Raw genomic sequence first — 23337 nt, 5'->3', positions numbered from 1 at the left:
TTCTCGACGCGCTCTTGGCCATTTCCCATTGCTTTTCTCTGGTACTCGGTACAGTCGGGCTTCGAAAGCCGCCTTACCCACCCAAAGCCGCCCTGCTTTCAGCCACTCGGCATCGACTTTCTTGCTGTCTTATATCTGGGCCTCTTTTTTTTTTCTCCTTCCCTTCCCCCGTCCCATTTCTCTCGTTGAGTTGCGCCGTTCTTTGCCATTGCATAGCCCAATTGGGTTCTACTGTTTGTTGTCGCAGTCATGGCAGACTCACTGCCCCTTCCCAGCGTCGAAAGACCTTTTGGCATCCACCTGTGGCCGCTCTTCAGCAAGGCGTTTGAGTATGTGGCAGGATATCCGGCCGAGGAGTTCGACTTTGTCGTTGGCAAGACGCCCATGTCCACGCTGAGGGACACGTCCATCTTTGTCGCCATTTACTACCTTATTATTTTCGGTGGCCGCGAGCTGATGCGGACTCGGGAGCCCTTCAAGCTCAAGACGCTCTTTCTGATACACAACTTCGTCCTCACGGCTGTCAGCGCCATTCTCCTCGCCCTTTTTGTTGAGCAATTGCTCCCTACTCTCGTTCGACGCGGAACTCTCTTCGCCGTCTGCGATGCTGATGGCGGCTGGACCCAACCTCTCGTCGTCCTGTACTATGTATGCTGGCCGTTCAAGAGACTTCCAAGTTGTCTACATGCTAACCGTTCTCATAGATGACCTATCTCACCAAATATCTCGAGCTCCTGGACACGGTTTTCCTCTTCCTCAAGAAGAAACCTCTGACTTTCCTTCACTGCTACCACCACGGCGCAACGGCGGTCCTTTGCTATACACAGCTAATTGGTAGCACATCGGTCCAATGGGTTCCCATCACACTCAACCTCTTTGTCCACGTCGTCATGTACTGGTACTATTTCCAGAGCGCTCGCGGGGTGCGCATCTGGTGGAAGGAGTGGGTGACTCGCCTGCAAATCATCCAGTTTGTCATCGACCTTGGCTTCGTCTATTTTGCATCATACACATACTTTACATACAACTACTGGCCTTGGATGCCCAACTGGGGCAACTGCGCCGGCAAAGAATTCGCTGCCTACTCTGGCATCATTGTTCTCAGCTCATATCTTGTCCTCTTCATTTCATTCTATTTTGCAACCTATGCAAAGAAGGGGAAGAAGTCCGCTGCGCAAAAGTCGACACGCCAGGCTTCAAAAGCATCAGCTTCGGCATCTGGAGTGTCCGCCCAGGGCGAGGGCTATGCTGCTACCAACGGTGTTTCGACTCGGTCTCGGAAGGCCAAGAACTAAGTGACGAGCCAAATTGCGATTACGACAAAAACGCATTGTACGAATGAAGGGCAACTATTGCATTAATGGAAAAGCATGACAAGACGATAAATAATGTCCATTTCAATATTTAAGGAGGGCGCAACGGCGGGGATCAGATTATAGAGGAATATATATATGTACGCATATATGGGGTCAAAAAAACTTGCATCTCAGTAGTTAATAATCTGGTGTATTCACCATGAGCAAGCAAATAAAATTCCTAGTGATTAATTCCATTTTGTACAGCCGCCTTATACCACCATATTATTAACATTATATAGAGTGAGCATAAACATAGTTATATTCTAGCCAGAAAAAAACTCTTCTATTTCTCTTCGCCGTCTTTAGTATCAGTAGACTCTTTGGTGTCAGTAGACTCTTTAGTGTCAGTAGACTCTTTAGTGTCAGTAGACTCGGGAGTTTCCTCATTGAGAATATCATTCCGCAAGTCTGGTAAGAACCTATTTACCCTCTCCCACGTTTCATCCCAGAGCTTCTTTCTTGATGGGTCTTTGTCAGGAGAAACTAGGTAGCCGCTGGTCGCCATAAACAAAACAACGTTTTTCAGGTTTTCACGTACTGCCTCCGCCTGCAAATAAAAAGTTAGTTTATGCACACCAGTAATAAAGCAGAAGCGGAACAAAGAAGGGAACGTACTAAGCTGTCGCCTTGTCCGCTGTTCATGAGGCGATCCATGATCTCAATGATCTTAATCCAAAGGTCCAGCATGCCGTCCCACTCGGATAATAGAACCATGTACTGCAAAAACACTTTGCAGAGGAGAGATGCTACTTGAACACGCATTTCGCTCATCCCGTCCCGATCAGAGGAAAAGACTTCCGGTTTCAAAAGTCTAAAAATCAGAGGGAACAGAACTTTGCTAAATATTGCTGTCCATTCTTTCGGATCGCTACAGGTGAGCTCGGGGGAGAGTAGCGACCTTTGAAGAGCCGAGAATGCAAGCTGGCGAACATCACGACAAGAGTTGGTACATTGTGTCGTAAGTGCTTGAAGAATTGGTAACCAATAGGCCGACCACGCTGATTGAAAATGTTAATACATCGAAGTACAGCGTAATTAGAAGGTAGCACGTCATATAGGACTTACCTTCGCTACTCTCTAGATGAGACTGTTGCATAAGCTGTGGGATTCGAGACGTCATACCATGCAAGGTATTGACGGCTTGGCAGCCTCTTGCTATCACTTGGGCCTCACTGCATATCATGTCAATTTCTGACCTATTTGGAGACATTGTCGTTGACTTACGCATCTTTCTTCGTCGACTCCTGCACCTTAGAATCGCGAGAAGACAGAGGATCAGCTGCCGATGCAAAATGATTCAAGAGTGAGATTGCTGCCTCGTAGTTGTCGGCCATGATTGCGGGGGGGGTTCCGGTTGTGCTTCTCTCCAAGATATCGAATATTTGGGCCGCAGCATTGGCGTCTCCCGCTACCACCCGTAAAATGACCCAGAAATCAGGCGAGGTCATCATCTCACTTCTCAGAGGGCCTGGGTCACGCGTGCAAATCGAGAGCCCAGAGAGTATAATATCCGCCGTCTTTAGCAGTAAATCCTGTGGTAGGCTAGAGATGGTATGAAGGAAAATTGGTACATTCACAAAATCATGATCCTTTCAGTTATAAGTTAGTCAACGTGGAGTCTGGGGGTAATGGAGAACACATACGTAGCCCGACTTCAGTATCATGAGGCCATAAAACGCTGCCCGAGAGACGGTGATACCGTGCCACTGGCTGTGGTCGCGCAAAATGCCATGGACAGCGTCGAGTACTTGCTTTGCGGTGTTTGTGGCGCATTCATCGTCTCGGATAGTCAAAATGGTACAGAGCTCAAGAATAAAAGGGGTAGAGGGGTCGTAAGTCGGTAGACCTGATGGCGAAATCGACCCATTAGGAGGTACGATTGTCACATTGTCCTGCTTCACACCAATGACAGATGAGTGGTCACTCTGTGGTAATTGTTCCAGCAATGCCTGAACTAATATGTCAATGCGAGCCGGGGGTAGTTTGCTAACACCCAGTCAGAAAATTTCCAATGTGTCATACAAAGCGAAAATAAAAGCCAAAACTCACGAGATGTTGTTCAAGACTTTGTCAATATTACACGAGTTAATACAGTCAACAGTACACAATGTACTCTCTAGTTCCTCGTCTGATGGCTCCGGGGGGTCGTCTGCAGCATAGCTAGAGATGTACGATGTGAATGCAGAAAAGAATCCAATATCGTTAGACCTTGCAGCCCTATCTATGACTTGTGAGGGAGTCTGCAAAGGAATGGCTGGAATTGGTAGAGTTGGAAGGTCTGTCGAAGAAAGGGGCGGTGCCAGTGAGTTCAAAAACAGATGAGTCCATATCTGAATGATCTATGAACAGTTAGCTTGACGGGGCAGTGCAGATTTCATATGCAACTACTGACATGTTTCCACCCGTGGTGAATAAGAGCCTCGCTGCCAATGACGACCCGGAACAGCACGAGCACTGCAAGCTGAGCACGAAAGTCTCTGCCAAGTTTTACAGCAAGCTCACTAACCATGACTCTGCCGTCCCCAACCTGGACTTCAGTGTTCAGAGTCGTATTAAACGGCACGCGAGTAGCCAATGTAGTGATGTGGCTAAGGCAGTAAACGATCTGATCAAGTGCCTCAACATTGCCATACTTGGTTGCAATGCGAGCACATTCATCAAATCCAGTTACAATCCGGGCGAAAACGGCATCATCCGTCGCAGACATGAAGACATACGATAGGGTAGAGACAATCGGCTTCCAGGTTGCCGCAAACATATCGCCGTCATAAATGTTGGTATCGCAAGTGTATAGATGGCCCGCCGTCTCAGATTTCAAAAGAAGCTCCCTCCAGGCATAATCGAACGCGTGCTGATTATCGTGTTCATCAGGCAATATGATCTCGTTCGACTTAATGCATTCGTAAATATCCTTCAGATAATCTGGCGAAAAATCTTGGCCGTTATTTTGCCCTCGTAAGTTTCTGGAGAAGTCGTTGAGGGTCATCCTCTTCATGGACTTCACATTTGGGTTGTGCTGGTCAGTGTTTAGAATGATAATAGCATATGTTAAAATGAAAACAGCGTCCTTGTTTGCCACCTCAGAGAGCGTATTGCAGTCGCAGTATTTCTCGGAAAAAGACTCGACTACTGCTGCGATCAGGGGTGCTTCACCCGGCAATCGGAAAGATTCCAACATCACTCTCAAGGCCTGGTCAATTCGTTTGCCAGAGAAATCGAACAACTCTAGGAAGGCTCCCAGGATAGCTTCATTTCCCTTTTTCGATAGGAAATCTCCGAGAACTGCCTTCGATATTCGCGATGTTCCTTTGAGGAATTTAGCCACTGCAACAGGATCCCCAACATCAGTAATGATAATGTTCGCTTCAAGATAGCTCAGTCCCAACTTTGGCTTCTCGTTAAATTTGCTCGTCCCTTTGATAATAATTTTCTTCCGTCGTCTTTTCTCTCTCAACATCTCGGGATCCGGAAAATTTTCATAGACAGGGTCATCATGCACTCTCTCAGCCATAAACTGAATAAATCGCAGGAGAGCGTCTAGGCAGAGAGGCGGAACACTTGTAGTACTCCATGTTGCTGAGTCCGGTAATGCGTTACGCGAAAGTAACCCAATCACGTCTTCACACAAGTCCGACCTGTTTTCGTCACAGTCATAATTGACAAACAACTCAACAGCGAATGTTGGCATCCTAGATAGAACACCAATAGCTTCCACCATTGCTTGCCTAGCATCGGGTTTACGCGCACCCCCTTCCAACCCGAGTTTTTGTCGGTCTTTAACAGGAACAGGAGTTGACCGTCCGCTGTTAGATTGCGATGGCGGTGGCTTGACTAGCTTTGGCGTCTCTGGTATACCAGCGTACAGTGAGGGGTCAATACCAGCTTCGCGAGGGATGTGAATTGTCGGGTGAAGGCATGCTACCAGATACGATAAGTAGAGTTCCTGCTGGAGCTTGAGGACGCCTCTGCAGGTTGCGAGTAGCGTTCCCGTGACCGTTAACGATTCTTGTAAAATAGCCATATTGTCGGATCGGACAAGTTGAAAGAGGTAACAGCATAGCTGATCTTTGGCAATGGTTGCCAAAGCAGGATGGCGTGCTATGAAAGAGCCAGCCACCTCCAAGGCAACATGTATTATCCGCAAAGCCACCACTCTCATTGTATCGGTATGATGGCGATCATTGGGATCCAGGAAGTTGACCAAAACTCGAAATAGCTCTCTAACGGAAGGTAGCGAGTATGGCCGAAGATCTAATGACTCTGTGTCGCTTTCGTTTTCTTCGACGGGGGGGATGTTTTCAGATCCTTCTTCCGCCTTCTCACTGCCAACCTTGTCTGAAGTTTCCGGAGCAGACTCGTCTCCAGTAGGAGCAGGGACAAGCGGTTCCGCAACAGTACTGCCAGCCGTAGTGTCCATCTTTACATTTTCCATGTGTTGATCAGCCAACTGATCCATGACAGAAGAATCGTCCCCGGCCTCGACCTCGAGATGTTTAATATCCTCGAATATGATCTGACACATTCTGACTAGGACAGCTTCAGCTGTTCTCCTCAAGACAGGCGAGAACCGGGGCTGAGAACATATGGCCAAGCCGCGTCCCATCATATCACAGACACTCTCGTCGCTTAATATGTAGCCTCCTGGTCCAGACATCATGTCCTCCATCAAGTTGAGAATCATGAGCAGCACAACTTCGCCTTGGGCCGAATCACTTATATCGAACTGACAGTGTGTAACAGCGGCGGAGAGCGATTGCATAGCCAGTGCAAAGCGAGGAGACTCAGAAGCGATAAACCCATAAGCAAGGAATTTCCTCAATGCGCCCAGAGCTAGTATCGTGATCGGTGCCGCAGTTCCTTTCTCTTGAATTACAAAGAGAAATGGGGTCAAGAGCGTCAGGGCATCAAATGAGTGAATATCTATTTATTATTAGCTGAAAGCAAGTGCCAAGGTGAAGCCAGTACACACTCTTAACACCCGTAATCTCCTGGCGAAGCTTGCCGAATCCTGCGATCATGGGGCTATCCTGCAAGCCCTTCGCCCTCTGACCCTGAAAGCTCCAGCGATTGCTCGCCGCTTCATCCTGATCACCGTCTCCAAAGGGGCCTCCAACACTTCGGTCTCGCGACTGGGGTTGCTGTTTAGGGGATCCGAATTGTATAGTATTGGGATTTCCGCCAAGAATGGCAGAGACGGAGAAATGGGAAGAGCGCGCATGCTTTTGAATAGCTGAGGTGATCGCTATACATTCCGATATGACCAGTGAAACGGGCTCTACAGCGACGGATACGGGACGGCTTCGATATTGCATCCTCGGGATATCATGATGCGAAGTTGGCGATGCGGGCAGCACGCTGTGGACGGGTGAGGGGGTTGCCATATTCGCAATGCATTGGATATCCGCCAATTGGAGGATTGCTTTTAATTAGACCATTCGCGAGAGAAAAAGAAAGAAAGAATGAATTTGTAAGAAGCAGCGTCGGTGGTATCGATCAAATGTGACCTGGCGAAAAAGTACATATAGCAAGAAACAAGACACGAGCCAAGGACAGCAAGACACCTATGCTGTCATTACAGCCAACAACTAACATCCACTTAGAGGTGGCGCATGTGAAGCACGAAGCATCCACGCTTAGTCACTGCATATGCACGGTGCCAATCCATGTGGTATTGAAACAGGAAAGGCCTAATAAAAATACATGTATTAATTAGGTTAATTAACGGTGATTATTTGATCTCTTAAATACTTAAAAAATTTGGAAATCATTGATAGTACGATTATTATCAAAATTTAACAATTATTTTTATTTTTAATACACAAAAGTAGGAAAAATAAACAATTTGAGTTTTAATTCTATTATAATATAGTTTATAACGTTTATTATTAAATATTTGGTATTAAATCTAAAATTTGACATTAAATGCATTTATTAGAAATTCCCTTAATGTAATACAACCGGGTAGTGATACCTGACTAAGTGGGAACCGTATCCTCTGCTTGTACCTGTACTGTGCTAAGTTGCTAATGGCGTTTCCCGTCGCGTTAAAAATACTGACACTGCCCTGCCAACTTCCATCTCCAACGCTTGCTGCGCGTCATCCTGACAAGCTGGATCTCTGAAACCCAATCTCTTTCCAAATCGTTCTAGCCGAGACGCGTAGCAATGGATGACTCTACAGCCTTCGGCTCTCCAGGAACCGAGACGTCGCCAGCCCCGAACCCTGGTCTCTCACAAGCGCCGTCGCAGGCCAATGTCAAAAGCCAAGATACTCAAGGTGAGCAGTCTCCAATTGGCCTTCAATAAAGTATCATCTATCTAATGGAATTGATAGATGTACAGATGTCTGAGGAATCTTCAAACGCGGAGCCGATCACACAGGGCGGCGGAAGCCCTGCAGCTGGCGCAGCGGTAGACAATTCAGGCGATATCCCAAGCGATGCTGCAGCACCGACTACTGCCGCTCGCCTAGACGAGGAGATGGGCGATGTGTCTGAGGATACCAAAGGACTGCCCGCCGGCTCGAATGATACTTCGGCAGCATTGAATGGAGGGGTTGAGACCAAGTCGAAAGAAGCGTTTGAATCCGCTGCCCGGGATCACCTCATCTCTCAGACGCATGCTATTGTTCTGCCGAGTTACAGCACCTGGTTTGACATGAACAGCATCCATGATATCGAGCGCAAAGCCATGGCAGAGTTTTTCAACAATCGCAATCGGAGCAAAACACCGGCTGTTTACAAAGACTATCGCGATTTCATGATCAACACCTACCGTCTCAATCCAGTTGAATATCTCACGATGACAGCCTGTCGTCGCAATCTGGCTGGTGACGTTTGTGCCATCATGCGCGTTCATGCGTTTCTTGAACAATGGGGATTGATCAATTACCAAGTAATTACAGCACAGAAATTCGTATTACACTTACACCGCTGACGCTCTTTAATAGGTTGATGCCGACCAGCGGCCGTCACACGTTGGTCCGCCGTTCACCGGTCACTTCAAAATCATATGCGATACTCCCCGAGGACTTCAACCCTGGCAACCTGCTGCAGACCCTGTCGTTTTGGAAGGCAAGAAGAATCGTGACACTGATGACAAGGCCAGCGCTTCGGTCCCAAGCAAGGGTGACCTCAACCTAGGAATTGGCCGAAATATTTATGAAGCCAGTGCTAAAGGCACTCCCATTACGAAGTCAGAAAGCCAAAAGAACGGTGACGACGGTTCTATTGAAGAAGCCGCCAAGACGCCTGTGGCTAAGATCAACTGTCACCAATGCGGCAACGATTGTACCAGGATATACTACCACAGTTCCCAATCAGATGCAAGAGCGAAGGCCAAGTTCGATCTCTGCCCTAACTGCTTTACTGAAGGCCGGTTGCCAGCGAGCCACACTTCTAGCATGTACTCTAAAGTGGAAAACCCTACATACACATCGATTCTGGACCGGGATGCGCCGTGGACCGATGCCGAAATCTTACGCCTCCTAGAGGGTCTCGAGCGATTTGATGATGACTGGGGAGAAATTGCTGACCACGTTGGCACTCGAACGAGGGAAGAATGCGTGCTGCAGTTCCTTCAGTTGGATATCGAGGAGAAGTATCTCGATTCTGAGGCGCCTACAAACCCACCCACAGGTTTATCCATGTTGGGAAGCCAACACGGCCACCTCCCTTTCAACCAAGTGGATAACCCTGTTATGTCTGTTGTGGGCTTTTTGGCAAGCCTGGCAGACCCTGCTAGCACTGCAGCGGCAGCAAATAGATCAGCAGACGAGCTCAAGCGTAACCTGCGAAAGCAACTCGATGGTGCGAACCAAGCAAGCAGCACCGCAGCAGCAGACAAAAAGGACAGCGAAGTGGACAAGACAGAGTCAATGGATGTAGATTTCCGACAGACAGTTGTAACCACCACCACTACGACAACATCGACAACAAAAACATCCCTTGCTTCAATCCCCTTGGCCTCTATCGGTGCTCGTGGAGCGGTATTCGCTTCGCATGAAGAGCGAGAGATGACACGATTGGTCTCGGCAGCCGCCAATATCATGCTCCAGAAACTCGAATTGAAGCTCAAATACTTTGATGAGATGGAAGAGCTGTTGCGAGAAGAACGCAGAGAGTTGGAGCGCGGCAGGCAGCAGCTTTTCCTGGACAGGCTGGCCTTTAAAAGACAAGTGCAGACCATCCAAGACACGCTGAATGCGGCAGCTGAAGTAGGCGGAGTGCAGGGATCCAGAATGGCTCAGGATATTACCATGAATGGCGAAAAATTGGGGTTTCAAAGCGTGCTAGAGGGGCAATCAATGCTGCCACCAAGCAGCGCCGGCCAGGTTAAGACCTTTGAAGCATAAGAAGGGTTCATCTGGCTCCCATGGCCTAATTGATCGGGCGCGCAATTTACCATGCGTGCTGGTATTCTGGGAAGTCTTGGAGTTGAAGAGGTTGGAAAGTAAGCAAATAGGTAGGCTCTTGCTAACTTGATAATGTATGGTCTGAGGAGTTTGGGATATTCTGCTGCGAACGAGGATTAATTAACCTCATAAATGTTCCCTGGACGGGTGTATCAGTAACGGTACTAGTACGGTATGTAGTATAATGATTTATTTAGTTCAACATGCTATCAAACTCTTGAATTGAATGTTTATCTGCATGTAAGTAACTTAGGCCAAATTTCATTTCGTTACATGAAGTCGTCTCAGAACATTGAATGAAGGTCGGACGCTGCAAGGCTCAGTGTCCATACAAGGATCAAGTAGATCTACTTCCTGGGTCCCCTGCGGGAGTGCGTCCTTGTCGTACATGTACAGCCACTACGCAGCCGGGGCGAGGCTACGTATAAGCTCCACGTCAACAGCTTCTCGGCCCCACTACACCTTTGTGACGACGGCAGCTTCTCGTTAGCTAGACTGCCTCCTTGGAAGACCAAGAACTGCTATCACAGAACCTTGCAAACACCTCGACGACGGACGCGCATTGTTCCAACCTTTATTTTGAATCCAGTGCATTACAATGTCGAGCGCTAGGGGCCAATATAACCGCGCCTCTCTCGAGGACGACGATCTGATTGATCCGGATGATGGTAGGGGCCGTTTCCTGTCTTGCTATGCCGAGCACGAAGCTGATGCAACATGACCAGCGGATCTTAACGACTTCGATGACCCTCTCGCTCCTCAATCGGCTCGTCAACCTTTGACAAACACCATTGCCTCCGGTGCGTCGGCGTCGGGAGCGTTAGACGAAGGCTATCTTACGTCTCGTATTCCTGGAGATGATCGAAGGGCGCCCCAGAACACCATTGATGAAAGCGTATGGGATACTCTGCGCCGCGACCTCTTGGCAGTGTGGGCCAAATTGAAGGAAGTCCTGTACCCACGATATCTTCTCGGCGGCACAATGTTCGATTCTGAAGGCGGTCTTCGCGGTGCATATTCCAATATCCGCGGTGCCGGCTTGACGGGCACGAGGGAGGAGCTCACTGGTCTTGCCAGCAGAGTCATAGATGCCGAGGCTCTTCTGCAGAGCAATATGAGCCCCGGGCTGCGAGACTGGGACCTATGGGGGCCTCTGATTTTCTGCCTACTGCTCAGCTTGTTGCTCAGCTTCACAGCGCGAGCTGATCAGAAAGATGCTGTCTTCAGCGGTGTCTTTGCTACCATATGGCTTGGTGAAGCAATTGTGACCCTTCAAATCAAGCTTTTGGGGGGCAACATGTAAGTGAACACAACAGTAACCAATTAATCATATCACTAACAGACAACGGCAGCTCCTTTGCTCAAAGTATCTGTATCATTGGGTACACGTTGTTTCCTCTGGTTATTGCCGCTCTCCTGTCGGCTCTCAAGCTCCACTGGATCGCGCGGATACCGGTGTATCTTTGTCTCATCGCGTGGTCCCTTGCTGCTGGCGTCAGCATTCTGGGCGGTAGCGGAGTGGTGAAAAATCGTGTGGCCATTGCTGTTTACCCTCTCCTTGTGTTTTACCTAGGCTTAGGATGCCTCTGCTTTATTAGCTAAGGGTGGCGCGTTGGCTTTGGGCGATGCCCAATTATCCTTCAGTAATGCAAGGGTTATGTGTAATGAAAAACGATTGTCTAAGGGTAGAGCGATCCCTATGTCAGTAGATGCACGCAAGCGGCGCGTCTCTTGATATGTTTTCAAAGCTTTCAAGACCATATGTTAGATCAATCAGACGCGTACGTTCAATTACGTTGTGTTCAATTATGTTGATACTCGATTGGAGCCCCTCTTACACGACTTATATGGATATCCTCAAACAGCTGCCAGTAGAGACGTGATGAAGGCCTACCATACTGAATAATGCGGCTACGTAGGCACAAATGGTGCCTGCCACCTGCATTTGATAAATATACCAATTCAACATTGTAACAAATAGTCACATTACCAGCATGGAGCGATAAGGACGAACCGTTATGAATTGGCACGTAGTACCGTATTGCATCCATGCAAGGCACCTTGTTGCGAAATCAGTTTGCCAGGCCGTTTTAATTGCTACCCCTCTTCGTTATTGCGGCGGGCAGGTGGGGACCAGCGCCTCAGCAAAGTTTAGTAGTGGTACCTTTCAGTACCTGGCAGTTGTCAGTTTTGCACAGCCTGCCTCTTCTTGGGCTGCGTGGAGATTCGTATCTTCAAAGTACCTCAGGTTCCCTTTCTTCATGTGCTGAACCCAAAGATACCAGGTGCACACGTCTTTGATTGGGCGCTTGACCAGCTGAGTTGACCATCTCCAACTGACGGCACAAAATTGCTGCAGCGCGACTGCAGCAGCAAGACCCAGGAAACTAGAAGTGGTGATTGTGCAAATCTAGAGTCTTTGCCCGACTGCTCCGCTGCTCGTACGCAAGGACGTTTCTGTATATTTGATCGGGTTCTCTGTCTAGGTCGCGCGGTTCTGCGCGAGCAGCCGTTGCTGTCTTATCGAAGCCGCAGATCTACTCCGTCTGCCAGCATCTTCCTGCGCGATCGACACTGTTTCAAGTCAACCTGATACAACACCATGGCCGACAATTCCCAGGAGGCGGCTAGCCCAAAGAACGAGCGAGTCTATGCAGAAGCTGGCGAAGATGCAGAGACGCGAGCCGCCCGCCGCGAGCTGAAGCAGTCTTCCATATCTGATCCTCCTACTTCCGTGGGCGACCTCGCATCCGACTCTGTCGACGAGAGAGCGGCACGCCCTGAGACCCCAGCCGACGCTGTATCCGATAGCCAAGACGAGAAACTCAAGGATCATGTGCCGTCTCCAAAGAAGAAGCGCGCACACGACCAGTTAGACGGCAGCATAGACGTCGAGCAGAACGATGCCAACAGCGTCACCTCCACAGAGTCCAACAGAGATCGGGCTTCTCGATTGGAGCCAGAAAAGAAGAGGCATCGTGAGGAAGACTCGACGAGAGTAGTGTCTGTATGTGATATGCAATTTGATGTTACACGTTCTCCATGTAGTGGCCCTATCTAATACGCAAACAGAACTCCTCGTCAACAGCGGACTTGCAACCTGCTACAGAAGAGACCGCGAATTCTCCAAAGATTCCTACAGCAAGTGTTTTACCACAGACATCATCCTCTGCATTTTCAGCCTCTGGATTCGGCAAACTTGCTACTGGATCTTCCCCGTTTGCGAGCCTGGGCACATCTCAGAGCAGCATTTTTTCCTCTTCAATTGGCTCCTCGGCTCTATCATCAGGCACCGGGCTGGGAGCCTCAACATCACAGCCTGCGCCAGCTGTCACCATGCCGAAGTTGACATTTGGTAGTATCAATAGTGCTTCGCCTTTTGCTAATCTTTCTTCCGGGTTCGGTGGAGCCAGCCTCGGCTCTCCGTTTTCTGCAGGCAAGGGACTAGACAGCTTTGCGTCACCTCTGGCCAAACCTCTGCAAAGTGAAAAGCCAGCAAAGCCTTTCGGAGCCCCAGAAAGCGATGCAGAGGAGGAGGAGGAGGAAGACGCTGAGCGAGAGGACGAATCTGAGTCTAATGAACAGGAGCGAGCACCATCTCCAGAAAAGGAACTGGAGGAGAAGAAGAGGATCAAACTGCACAAGGGTGAGAGAGTGTTGTTCTATTCCATTTTGATTTTTGGAGCCACTTCTTTGGACTATTTTTGTATGCCGATTGCTAACTTTAACATGATCTCACAGTCGAAGTTGATGACGGCGAGGCAGGTGAAGCAACTTTACTCTCAGTCCGAGCAAAGATGTTTTACCACGACAAGGAAGCAGGCTGGAAAGAGCGAGGTGCTGGAATGTTGAAAATAAATGTCCCCCAAGCTTGTATTGAGTTCGATGAGAACGGCTCACCCATTCTTGGCTCTTTTGATGCGTCTAGCCTTGAAGGTGATGATGGAGAAGATGACAAGGCACAGGTGCACAAAGTTGTCCGTCTTCTCATGCGTCAAGATCAGACGCATCGTGTCATTCTCAACACCGCAATTCTCCCCGCAATGAATTTCCAAGAAAAGGCATCTCTTAAGTCTGTAGGGATACTGTTCACAGCATTTGAGGGTGAGCAGGCTAAGCCAGTGAGCATTACAATGAGAGTGAGTTTCGCCTATATCTACCCATCATACGGATAAAATACGACATACCCAATACTAACATCGTTGTTTGCGTTAGATGTCAGCCGCGAGTGCCAAGAGCTTCTTAAAGGAAGTTAGCAGCATTCAGAAAGAATTTCGAGGCAATTAAACCCCTCCATCATGAAACTTTGATGCTAAAAAGGAATAACGGCGGACAGTTAAATGGCAAAGTACGTGTTCGTGTATTATTTAGATACGCTTAGCCATGGCCACACCTGTGCCGTTCAGCAGAAGGCAAAGAACACCCCGGAAATAAGCTGCGCATTGGCGCTGTGTCATAACACAGACGGCAGCACGACCACAATGCAGGCTAATAGTCCATGGGATTCAACGTTGCATAGACCCAGGAATGGATTTTTTTTTTAGTTTTTTTTTTTTCTTCACGGCGATCAGGCATCTGTGTACAGTACTTCAGGGATACTCTAGACTTGTCACATGGGAGGAAATTTCCAATAGTAATACCATTCTAAGTGCTGAATATATAAATTTGTTAAACAGCAGGTGTCCGCAAACCAGTTTACATGTAGGTACACAAAAAAAAATGTACAGTTCATAGCCTTGTGCTGAGCTATAAGAAGACCGCACTCCTACATATATACGGTGCCTTACATTTCAGATAACAGACGGGCACGTGATTTTGCGTTAGTTTCGTGATTTCTAGTCTGATATCCTAACGCGAATCGCCTCCCAAACTTGTCTGTGCATGCCTCTCTTAGTGCTAACCTTTGAATGGTCAGAACTGATGATCCCTCTCCATACTCATCAAAATCTCCCAACTCTTGACATTTGTCTTCTTCCCTCTTCATTTCAATGAAATGAATTTTGAATTAGCCAACCGGTGGCCCTTCAGTTGGGAAGCCTCGTTTCATTCCAACTATGGAAGATAGCCCAGTGGCGCCTTTGGCTCAGAGTGAGCAGAGAAATACGGATGCACGGAAGCGTATCCGTAAGGAAGATCTTACTCTGGATGAAGATGAGCATCAGAAACTTTTACTAGACACTCCTGAGAAAAAGCCTGGGAATAAAAGACGCAATACTGGTCACAAGAAACAGGATAAGAAAGATGGCCCGGACAGTTCTGCGTCATCGCCTATACCTTGGATCGAGGCTCTGCAAGATCTTGAACGAGTTCATCGCGCATTGAATCTGGTTTACACGTTCTGCTCTTCGCGCAAACATGTGATAACAACATTTGATACCCTTCGACCAGCCGTTGAATCGCACATTAAAAGAACATTAAGAATCCAGGATGTCGCACAAATGGTTGCTCTCCGCCCAGAAGCCATGAAGTTTGAATACACCAATGAGCTTATGCTACAACTCAACACCAGAGGCGCTCAGAGGGACGATGTGTTCAAATCATCTCAGGGTTTCATGTCCCAAATGCCGGCTCACGATGTGTCTGTTGGCGGGTTGACTGGGAATGAACGCCTAGGTGATGAGGCCGACGACCAGGCCGCGATGAATGGGCGTGAAGTATTATACCTAGAGTTCATCGATGGTGATTTGAAGCGACAAGTGTTGGATAGAGAAACAGGCGAACCGACACGACCAACCCAAAAGCTAAGAAAAGAAAAGCTGAAAATGCCCGTGTACGGCCAAAAACAAATGATGCAGCTCATCGAACGGCGTAACCAGAAATTTGCTATTGCTATCAACGACTTCCTCAAGAAATGTACAGATGATGGCGAGGATCCGGAAACAACACTCCATGAAAGAGCCGAACATTATATACCCAAGTTGGCGCCGAAAGAGCCTCGGTCAATCAATCGTACAGCGAGTACCATCCCCGATTCCATTCCTCATGAACGACAGAGTATTTCAGAAATACTGCTTCAGCTCAAAGAGAGTGAGTGGTATTCCGGCCAAATCGTACCCGATGGCCACAGAGTATTCGAACCACAGAGTCCCAAGTATGGAGGTCTCAAGTTTCTGTTATCTCAAGAGTTGGTGAATGCTCTCTATAATGCTAAACATATAACCCAGTTCTACACGCATCAAGCTGAGGCTTTGAATGGGCTACATGAAGGGGAAAATATCGTCATATCGACTTCTACCAGCTCTGGAAAATCGTTAATCTATCAGTTGCCAGTCCTGCATGCTTTGGAACGGGATACAAACTCAAGGGCTTTGTATATATTCCCTACCAAAGCACTGGCCCAAGATCAAAAACGCAGCCTCAAGGACATCCTGGCATTCATGCCAAGTCTTGATCAAGTTTTAGTGGAAACCTTTGATGGAGATACCCCCATGAATCTTCGAGATGTTATTCGAGAAGAGGCGAGAATCATTTTTACAAATCCAGACATGCTTCACCTCACAATTCTCCCTCAGGAACAAAGATGGAGAACATTTTTGAAGAATCTAAAATTTGTCGTTGGTTAGTTTTCTCCAGATCAGCCGGCAGAGCAATTCACTAACTAATAAATCAAGTTGACGAACTGCATTATTACAATGGCCAGCTGGGATCTCATGTTGCCTTTATAATGCGGAGGTTACGACGCATATGCGCAGCGGTGGGAAACCGGCATGTTCAATTCATTTCCTGCTCTGCCACGGTAGCCAATCCAGAGGAGCATTTCAAGTTGATATTTGGAGTGTCTAATGTCTGTTTAATCGACTACGACGGATCACCATCAGGAAGAAAGGAATTTTTATGCTGGAATACCCCTTTTAAAGAACCAGGGGATCCTACCAGTGGACGTGGTAACACCAAATTCGAATGCGCTCGTCTATTTTGCGCTCTTCTGCTGAGGGGAGTCAGAATCATTGCTTTTTGCAGAGTTCGTGCGCAATGCGAGGCATTGACCAATGCGATAAAACAAGAGCTGCGCGAACTTGGTCGTCCGGAATGTAGCAATTTGGTAATGGGCTATCGGGGCGGCTATACGGCTCGAGACCGACGAAAAATCGAGACAGAAATGTTTGAAGGGAAATTGCTGGGTATAGTGGCAACTACGGCACTTGAACTGGGCATTGATATCGGCACACTGGATTGCGTTCTCACTTGGGGTTTCCCCTATACTATTGCTAATCTACGACAACAGAGTGGCAGAGCTGGAAGGCGAACCAAGGATTCGCTGTCTATCCTAGTGGGCGACAGCTTTCCAACTGACCAGCACTACATGAACAATCCTGATGAGCTTTTCTCGAAGCCAAATTGTGAGTTACGTGTGGATTTGGACGATATACTTATTCGGGAGGGGCATATCCAATGCGCAGCCTACGAGATGCCCATTCGGCAAGATGAGGATATGCAGTTTTTTGGCCAGGACTTGCCTCAGATCTGTCAAGAGCGATTGGTGAAAGACGAATTGGGTTTCTTTCACTGTCACGACCGCTTTCGTCCCCACCCAGCCAAATATGTTGCCATTCGTGATGCAGAGGACGAGCACTTTGCTGTCATCGATATTACAAATGGGAGGAACGAAGTCTTGGAAGAACTAGAAGCATCGAGGGCGACTTTTACCATATATGATGGCGCCATATTCCTCCACCAGGGTAACACATATCTTATCCGAGATTTTTTACCTGAAAAAGGCATGGCTAAGGTTGAGAGGGTCAATGTTGAGTGGAGTACCATGGCGCGAGACTTTACTGATATTGACCCTGTGGAAATTGAGGCCATTCGCACAATACCTAGGTCCTCTTGCCACGCCTACTATGGAAGTATAAAGATCCAGCAAAATGTGTTTGGATTCTTCAAGGTCGACAAAAGAGGGCGGATCATAGACGCAGTGCAGGTAGACAATCCCCCTGTTATACGGCATAGCAAGGGAATGTGGTTGGACATACCGCGACAAGTACTTGAGCTGCTACAAGATAGACAGCTCAATGCAGCGGCATCCATACATGCGGCAGAGCATGTAATCATGAGTTTGTTGCCAGCGTTCGTCATCAGTTTACCTGGAGACGTACGAACAGAGTGCAAAGTGGCCCTTAAAGAATTTGCCAAAAAGGAAACAAAGAGAAAGCGACCGGCCAGGTTAACCTTTTACGATGCCAAGGGGGGTGCCAATGGATCCGGCGTCAGCACAAAAGCATTTGATCATATTGATCATCTCCTGGAACGTGCTTTGAAAAGAGTCGAAGACTGCTGCTGCCAACAGGGCTGTGTTGAATGTGTGGCTTCAGAGGTATGCAAGGAATCAAACGAAGTCATAAGCAAGGCGGGATGCCTGGTCATTCTTAGAAGCCTGCTGGGGGTCGAGGTTGGTACAGACGACTTACAGCCGGGGCCGGAAGAGTTGAGTTCTCTGGGAATTGAGACTATAACTTTCGCAACACCAATCCCAATGAAGAGAACATAGCAAAAGATGCTAGTGGAGACGGGACATGTATTAGAGTTATCTTTGCAGTCTTACACGCAAGTCACCGGCTCTGTCAATTTCACCGTTAATACTTCAAAAGCTTTATCGTAATCATACTTTGCGGTGAGTTTCACAAGTATTCTGAGGAACAAGGGGCAGAGCGCATAGTTCTGACTTAGAGAGCTCCCTAGATAATGAGGCTTGGGATCGGAAAGTTTCTTTACTCCATCTTTCAATACTGCGGATACTAGTCTTCGAGATACTTTTAGATTAATCTTATAGTTATTTGGCTTGAGAGTAAAAACTATAGCCCAGTTGCGCTGTTTACCATTTCTCTTGTCTGTTTGTTTTCCCAGATTTTTTCTTCTTTCCGACTACCACCCATAAATTCGAAACACCAAGTTTAATATCGTCTCGAAAGACACGCCCATATTCTAGTATAATACCATTCTCGACTTTATATTATACATTTCAGGCATCTCTCTTCGCGATATGGAACCCCAACAGCCAATTCTTCCACTCCCTGATGTGGAAGCTTCACCACATGTTTCCACCACACATGCCCCATTGGTTGCACAGTTTGAAGCAGCAAAAAGCCGTCTCCTAGAAATAATCAGCATGAGGGAGAAGACACCCACTGTGATTAGTGCTTCCACTGAGTCCAGGGCGAAGGCTCTCCTGGGTCAGTGGGAGGCTCTCCCACCTATCGTTGACTCTAGTCTTGCCTCTCGATGGGCAGATGAGATTAACGATCGTCTCATCGAAATGAATGAGCGGCTCGCAGATGATGCCAAGTATGCATCTGCTTTTGCCCGGTTAGAGGACCTTAACATCATGGTTTTCCAGCTGCGTTATAGCGACTACATGCCTTCATATAAGAACGACTTATACAACGAAGTGAAAGGTTCTCCTACTCGAATCACCCCAACTCATGTGGTGCCTTTAGCGTCCGACCAAGCTGAAAAGGAGGCACTCACTTTCTTCGAAAACGAGGAGTGGCCAGCTATTCACGATCGCCTCCTGAAGGAGCACGGCCCAGTGACCACAGCGGAGTTCCCGAAAAACCCTTGGGTCCCACAGGCGCCCATGGTTCAATTAATTCGAGCGCTAGCTGCGCGGACAGAAACTAAGCCACTGGATATTTATCATTCAATTCGCATATGTTCAGAGGGAAGGCACTCATACGTGGTTTATAAGCATTGGTTCCCATTTAACATAAACGACCAACCAATCCCTATGCGATTGAGAATTCAGAATGATCTCGCAGGTCTCTCATTAGCGCCATATGTTTGTCGCTCGGACATAGGCCCAATCCAAGCAACTATTCTCCAGGTTGCTAATAAGTACTTTGATATATTTGTATGGTCGGAGGAATTACAAATATGCGTAGAATGCAAATTAAGAGATTAAATGTCAGAGAGCTGGGCATAAAGAAGAGAGTAATGGAGTTAAAGAGGGGAACAATCTATATTCTAGCTATACTTTAGCAGCTAGGTATCTAATAATAACTATATTTATCTCTGAACCTTCTAAAATAAAAAGGAAATCCTTTTCTTTTATAGACCTTTTCTAAGCCATAGGGCTATAGCTTAAACTTTAACGCTTCTTTACATTATGAAAGCTTTTAGGTACCTAACATTAAATTAAATAAATAAAACTTAAATTTATATTTTTAAATAATTATATATTTTTATTTTTTAAATAAATTTTTATAAATAAATTTAAATTTTAGTTTTTAATATTTTATTATTATTAATATAATTAAATTTTATATTTTAAAATTATATTATATTTTTATTTTATAAAAATTTATTTAATATAATAAATATTAATATAATATTATTTTCTTATATAATAATTAAAAAAAAAATAACTTTAATATAAATATTTAAATAATTTAAATATTAATAAAAAAATTATTTTAAAATAATTTAATTTAAAAAAAAATTAATAATTTATAAAAAGAAATATTAAATATTACTATAATTAATAAAAAATAAAGGTAAAAGAGAGAAGAAGCTTATATTTTACTAATAAGTAGTAAGTACTACTATATATAAACGTAGCCAGGGATAAGGCATTAAGGCTTAGTGACTCTTATTAAGTCACTAAATATCTACTCTAACTTTTCCATAGGTCTTATCAGCACGCCTAGCATGCACAGTTCGGAATTCCATTAGGAATCCTGTAAGATCCTCAACTACCATGCAGCAGGTTCGAAGTTTAACCAACGTGGAGTAGTCCTCTGTTAGAGGTATCTCTGCGCTTGGCCGCCCAACACATGCGAGTTCCTCAGTACCCCGCTGCCGATCCCTAAGCCAGTGCACAAGTCGGCAGCGCGCGAAGTAGGCAACCGTGATCGTATTATGCATGGTGACCCTTCGGCATTCTGCCACATCCCATTGCAAAGTGGCATCAGCACGAGCCTGTTGAGAGCTGTATCCTGGCGCGAGGTCCACCCAATGGGAGTGGATCGTACTACCTCTGACGTCGCAGTACATGAAGCCGAGGCTGTAATCGTCCCAGTTCAAATGTGGCTTGAGGAAGACTGGTTGGCCCGCGGCTCGATGGGCAGGAGTTGATTGATTCTTCTTCACACGCGCGTCCGATCGAGGCATTCCCGGCTTAATCGTACCAACGCGAACCGAGCATTCTGATGCCGTTCTTTCGCGGATTTTGCCTGGTGCTTCGACTGTACTGCTCGTATCCCAACCCGAGGCGAAAACCCATCGGTTCCAGAAGTTCTTTCGTGCCGTATTGTTGCAGACAAGGTGTTGATCGTTGAAGGAGGCGAGTTTCCCCAGTAAATCGTCCGCGATGTGTCGGGCGTCATCATCCATCTCCTCATAGGATCTCCAAATGCGAGCAAGACGGTTTGTGTTCTGGCTTGGCATGATGGTGCCAGGGGGCAAGGCCTGTGTCAACGCGTCTCGTGCAGCCTGTGAGCTGACCATGCCCGACTGGCCGTAGGTTCGCGGCCGCTCGTCGGCAAGCGAAGAGCTTTCCGGTGGTCCCTGACCACTCGAGGGCGTGAGCAGGCCATTCTCCATTTGACTCATTTCGAAGGTGAAGAGGTGGTTGTCATCAAGTGTGTTGCGTGATGCTTGCTACGTGATGCTTGCTTGAGCGATCACAGCTCCTGCTTTGTGTGAGCTGGTGCCTTGGATAGCCAAGAGGGGGGACGGAGCAATACCTGTTTCATCCTTGGCTCAGCGAACGGTGGCGAAGAGGGGGGAGAGAGGTTGTGCGAGGTGCCGATGGAGTGAGGGTGAAAAGGTTCTCACAGCAAACGCACAGTTGAGAGAAGAATAGGCCATTGTTCGAGGGGGCATGCCCCCCGGCGCTCCGAGTGATTGGCAGCTGTCGGACACTTGACAACTCGGCACTACGCCTTTGCGGCCGGCAACTATACTCAAAGCTCACAAAACGCTGCTGTATTGCTCAACTACTAGTAACAATTCGCGGTATATGCTATAGCAGACATGATTGAGACACACATGATAACGCTGACCCCAGGAGGGACCCGGGTCGGGCCCTGGTCCGCATTTGGCCCTCGAGTCCGGCTGCGCATCGCGATGCAAAATGCTCGCAATATCAGATCGTCCGGCCACCCAACATTAAGCGACGGAATGCCTTTCTGGCGCCTTTCTTGAACCCAGTCTCCTCTCTGCGTCCGCCCTTGATCGATCGCGCTCACAAACCCCATCCCCCGTGCGCCACTCGTGGAACACGCAAAGCTGCCGTCTATCGCACCACTCAAAAGTCTTGAAATGCTTTTGGATCGTATGGAAAATGGCCTGCCGCACTGCTGATACATCGCCCTCACAACCTCTAGGCACACATTTGAGTCCCTGGAGATCGCACTGAAGTATCTCCACAGCCATTCGGCTTTGTTTGAAGATCTCAGAGGTGAGAGGCCCATGAGCTACAGCATTTCGTGCGTTGTAGGCAGATATCAACGCGGTGATTTCCGCGGCACTTGAACCCGTTAGTCCACCAAGTGTTTCAATTAACTCGACAAGGGGGGTGTTGGGGACTCCAGGCACGGGCTTGTACTCCAACGTAGTCTTGCGCCTCTACTCATTAAGAAGACGTTCGTGTATCGCAGACCATTTGGCGCTTTTGAAGAACGAAAGCGCCTCTCCGTCGACGGGTGTTGAATCACCAATGGCCGTAGTATACGAAGGGCCTTTCGCCTGCAGAACCCGAGAGTTGCCCCGCAGGTCCCGGAGATAAGCAGCTATATAGTCACCATAACGGAGACGAAACTGGCGAACTTCCATCTCAACGTGGCTCGCCATCGCCTCGGTAAGTCTAGACTCGGCAGAGAGACGTTTCGTGGCCTTAATCACACGACGGCTCATCTCCTTAGCCAGAGAAACTACATGCTCTGAGTTTTCGTCCAAGGTGTCACTCTCCAAACGGCTCAAAAGGCTGTGCGTTTTTTTTAACGTCGAGGGGCTCACAGCCTCGGGTATCTCGGCGTTGATGTCTATAATCTGGCGAAGGTATTTCTTCCCAATAATATAGTCTGACTCAAGCATAGTGGTGCAAGGGTTGAAGGACGCTATAATGAAAGATAGACCTGTGGAGTAATTAATACCAATTGGAGAATATAGAATAGAGTAATAAGTAAATGAAATATAGGGTCCTAATAGGTATATGGGACTATATAATTATACAGGACCCTTATATAAGTAAATACTTTTTATAGGTAATATATATATATATAAAATCCTATATATAGAATTTATATAAATTCTATATAAATTCTATAAATAATATAATATATTATAATATAGTATATTATAGTTTATAAATAATTTTAATTTATATATTTTTTATTTTATTTTTTATAATTTTTATTTTTTTTAATAAAAATTTAATATTATATATTATATTTTTATAAAATATTTAATTTATTTTTTTACTTTAATAATTTAATTTTTATAAGTTTTTTAAATAATTAAATTTAAATAAATTTAATTTAAATATATTAATAATTAAAATAGTTTTTTTTTATTATTTTATTATTTTTTTTTTATAAAATTACTTTATAATATATTAATAAAAAATTA

At 46.7% G+C, this 23337-nt stretch overlaps 8 protein-coding genes across 8 annotated transcripts; 5 read left to right on the top strand and 3 right to left on the bottom strand.

Moving 5' to 3' along the window:
• Positions 1-136: 136 nt before the first annotated feature.
• V8C40DRAFT_87766 (elongation of very long chain fatty acids protein) lies at positions 137-1468 on the top strand. The gene is made up of 2 exons (XM_083223557.1): positions 137-648; positions 705-1468. The coding sequence occupies exons 1-2, from the start codon at positions 250-252 to the stop codon at positions 1293-1295; spliced, it is 990 nt and encodes a 329-aa protein (XP_083077407.1). The 5' UTR covers positions 137-249; the 3' UTR covers positions 1296-1468.
• On the bottom strand, positions 1469-6919 carry V8C40DRAFT_231771 (uncharacterized protein). The gene is made up of 8 exons (XM_083212993.1): positions 6328-6919; positions 3751-6278; positions 3408-3697; positions 3002-3344; positions 2583-2947; positions 2424-2530; positions 1974-2356; positions 1469-1905 (listed from the first exon to the last, which is right to left on the bottom strand). Exons 1-8 carry the CDS (start codon positions 6737-6739, stop codon positions 1642-1644), a joined length of 4692 nt encoding a protein of 1563 aa, XP_083077406.1. The 5' UTR covers positions 6740-6919; the 3' UTR covers positions 1469-1641.
• Positions 6920-7396: 477 nt separating this feature from the next.
• On the top strand, positions 7397-10049 carry V8C40DRAFT_231769 (SWIRM domain-containing protein). The gene is made up of 3 exons (XM_083212992.1): positions 7397-7635; positions 7693-8252; positions 8308-10049. The coding sequence occupies exons 1-3, from the start codon at positions 7524-7526 to the stop codon at positions 9709-9711; spliced, it is 2076 nt and encodes a 691-aa protein (XP_083077405.1). The 5' UTR covers positions 7397-7523; the 3' UTR covers positions 9712-10049.
• Positions 10050-10207: 158 nt separating this feature from the next.
• V8C40DRAFT_87709 (uncharacterized protein) lies at positions 10208-11473 on the top strand. Its single transcript, XM_083223555.1, has 3 exons — positions 10208-10439; positions 10497-11070; positions 11124-11473. Exons 1-3 carry the CDS (start codon positions 10370-10372, stop codon positions 11371-11373), a joined length of 894 nt encoding a protein of 297 aa, XP_083077404.1. The 5' UTR covers positions 10208-10369; the 3' UTR covers positions 11374-11473.
• Positions 11474-12373: 900 nt separating this feature from the next.
• V8C40DRAFT_272328 (P-loop containing nucleoside triphosphate hydrolase protein) lies at positions 12374-18259 on the top strand (the record flags this gene model as incomplete). Its single annotated transcript, XM_083220346.1, has 6 exons — positions 12374-12778; positions 12844-13417; positions 13513-13910; positions 14365-14472; positions 14859-16329; positions 16383-18259. The coding sequence occupies 6 exons, from the start codon at positions 12374-12376 to the stop codon at positions 18257-18259; spliced, it is 4833 nt and encodes a 1610-aa protein (XP_083077403.1).
• A 253-nt stretch (positions 18260-18512) lies between these two features.
• On the top strand, positions 18513-19769 carry V8C40DRAFT_231756 (uncharacterized protein). The gene is made up of 2 exons (XM_083212991.1): positions 18513-19385; positions 19445-19769. The coding sequence occupies exons 1-2, from the start codon at positions 18752-18754 to the stop codon at positions 19453-19455; spliced, it is 645 nt and encodes a 214-aa protein (XP_083077402.1). The 5' UTR covers positions 18513-18751; the 3' UTR covers positions 19456-19769.
• A 492-nt stretch (positions 19770-20261) lies between these two features.
• Positions 20262-21539, bottom strand: V8C40DRAFT_87583 (uncharacterized protein). The gene is made up of 2 exons (XM_083223553.1): positions 21453-21539; positions 20262-21398 (listed from the first exon to the last, which is right to left on the bottom strand). The coding sequence occupies exon 2, from the start codon at positions 21316-21318 to the stop codon at positions 20368-20370; it is 951 nt and encodes a 316-aa protein (XP_083077401.1). The 5' UTR covers positions 21319-21398; positions 21453-21539; the 3' UTR covers positions 20262-20367.
• Positions 21540-22335: 796 nt separating this feature from the next.
• On the bottom strand, positions 22336-22803 carry V8C40DRAFT_261116 (uncharacterized protein; the record flags this gene model as incomplete). Its single annotated transcript, XM_083219222.1, has 1 exon — positions 22336-22803. The coding sequence occupies one exon, from the start codon at positions 22801-22803 to the stop codon at positions 22336-22338; it is 468 nt and encodes a 155-aa protein (XP_083077400.1).
• Between the last annotated feature and the right edge of the window lie 534 nt (positions 22804-23337).

The sequence above is a fragment of the Trichoderma camerunense genome (genome assembly GCF_050948025.1).
Source record: "Trichoderma camerunense strain CBS 138272 chromosome Unknown V8C40scaffold_2, whole genome shotgun sequence".
Classification (NCBI taxonomy): domain Eukaryota; kingdom Fungi; phylum Ascomycota; class Sordariomycetes; order Hypocreales; family Hypocreaceae; genus Trichoderma; species Trichoderma camerunense.
The sequence above is the reverse complement of the archived record's forward strand: the minus strand, read 5'-3'. Positions and strand labels throughout refer to the sequence as shown.

Excerpts from the sequence above, each read along its gene's own strand:
- V8C40DRAFT_87766 (XM_083223557.1), top strand. The coding sequence starts at position 250 with ATGGCAGACTCACTGCCCCTTCCCAGCGTCGAAAGACCTTTTGGCATC. Across the intron at positions 649-704 it reads CTCTCGTCGTCCTGTACTAT|ATGACCTATCTCACCAAATA; the intron begins GTATGCTGGCCG and ends CCGTTCTCATAG.
- V8C40DRAFT_231756 (XM_083212991.1), top strand. The coding sequence starts at position 18,752 with ATGGAACCCCAACAGCCAATTCTTCCACTCCCTGATGTGGAAGCTTCA.
- V8C40DRAFT_87583 (XM_083223553.1), bottom strand. The coding sequence starts at position 21,318 with ATGAGTCAAATGGAGAATGGCCTGCTCACGCCCTCGAGTGGTCAGGGA.
- V8C40DRAFT_231769 (XM_083212992.1), top strand. The coding sequence starts at position 7,524 with ATGGATGACTCTACAGCCTTCGGCTCTCCAGGAACCGAGACGTCGCCA. Across the intron at positions 7,636-7,692 it reads CAAAAGCCAAGATACTCAAG|ATGTACAGATGTCTGAGGAA; the intron begins GTGAGCAGTCTC and ends TGGAATTGATAG. Across the intron at positions 8,253-8,307 it reads GGGGATTGATCAATTACCAA|GTTGATGCCGACCAGCGGCC; the intron begins GTAATTACAGCA and ends GCTCTTTAATAG.
- V8C40DRAFT_87709 (XM_083223555.1), top strand. The coding sequence starts at position 10,370 with ATGTCGAGCGCTAGGGGCCAATATAACCGCGCCTCTCTCGAGGACGAC. Across the intron at positions 10,440-10,496 it reads TCTGATTGATCCGGATGATG|CGGATCTTAACGACTTCGAT; the intron begins GTAGGGGCCGTT and ends CAACATGACCAG. Across the intron at positions 11,071-11,123 it reads AAGCTTTTGGGGGGCAACAT|CTCCTTTGCTCAAAGTATCT; the intron begins GTAAGTGAACAC and ends AGACAACGGCAG.
- V8C40DRAFT_231771 (XM_083212993.1), bottom strand. The coding sequence starts at position 6,739 with ATGGCAACCCCCTCACCCGTCCACAGCGTGCTGCCCGCATCGCCAACT. Across the intron at positions 2,948-3,001 it reads TGATACTGAAGTCGGGCTAC|GATCATGATTTTGTGAATGT; the intron begins GTATGTGTTCTC and ends TATAACTGAAAG. Across the intron at positions 2,531-2,582 it reads GAGTCGACGAAGAAAGATGC|TGAGGCCCAAGTGATAGCAA; the intron begins GTAAGTCAACGA and ends CATGATATGCAG.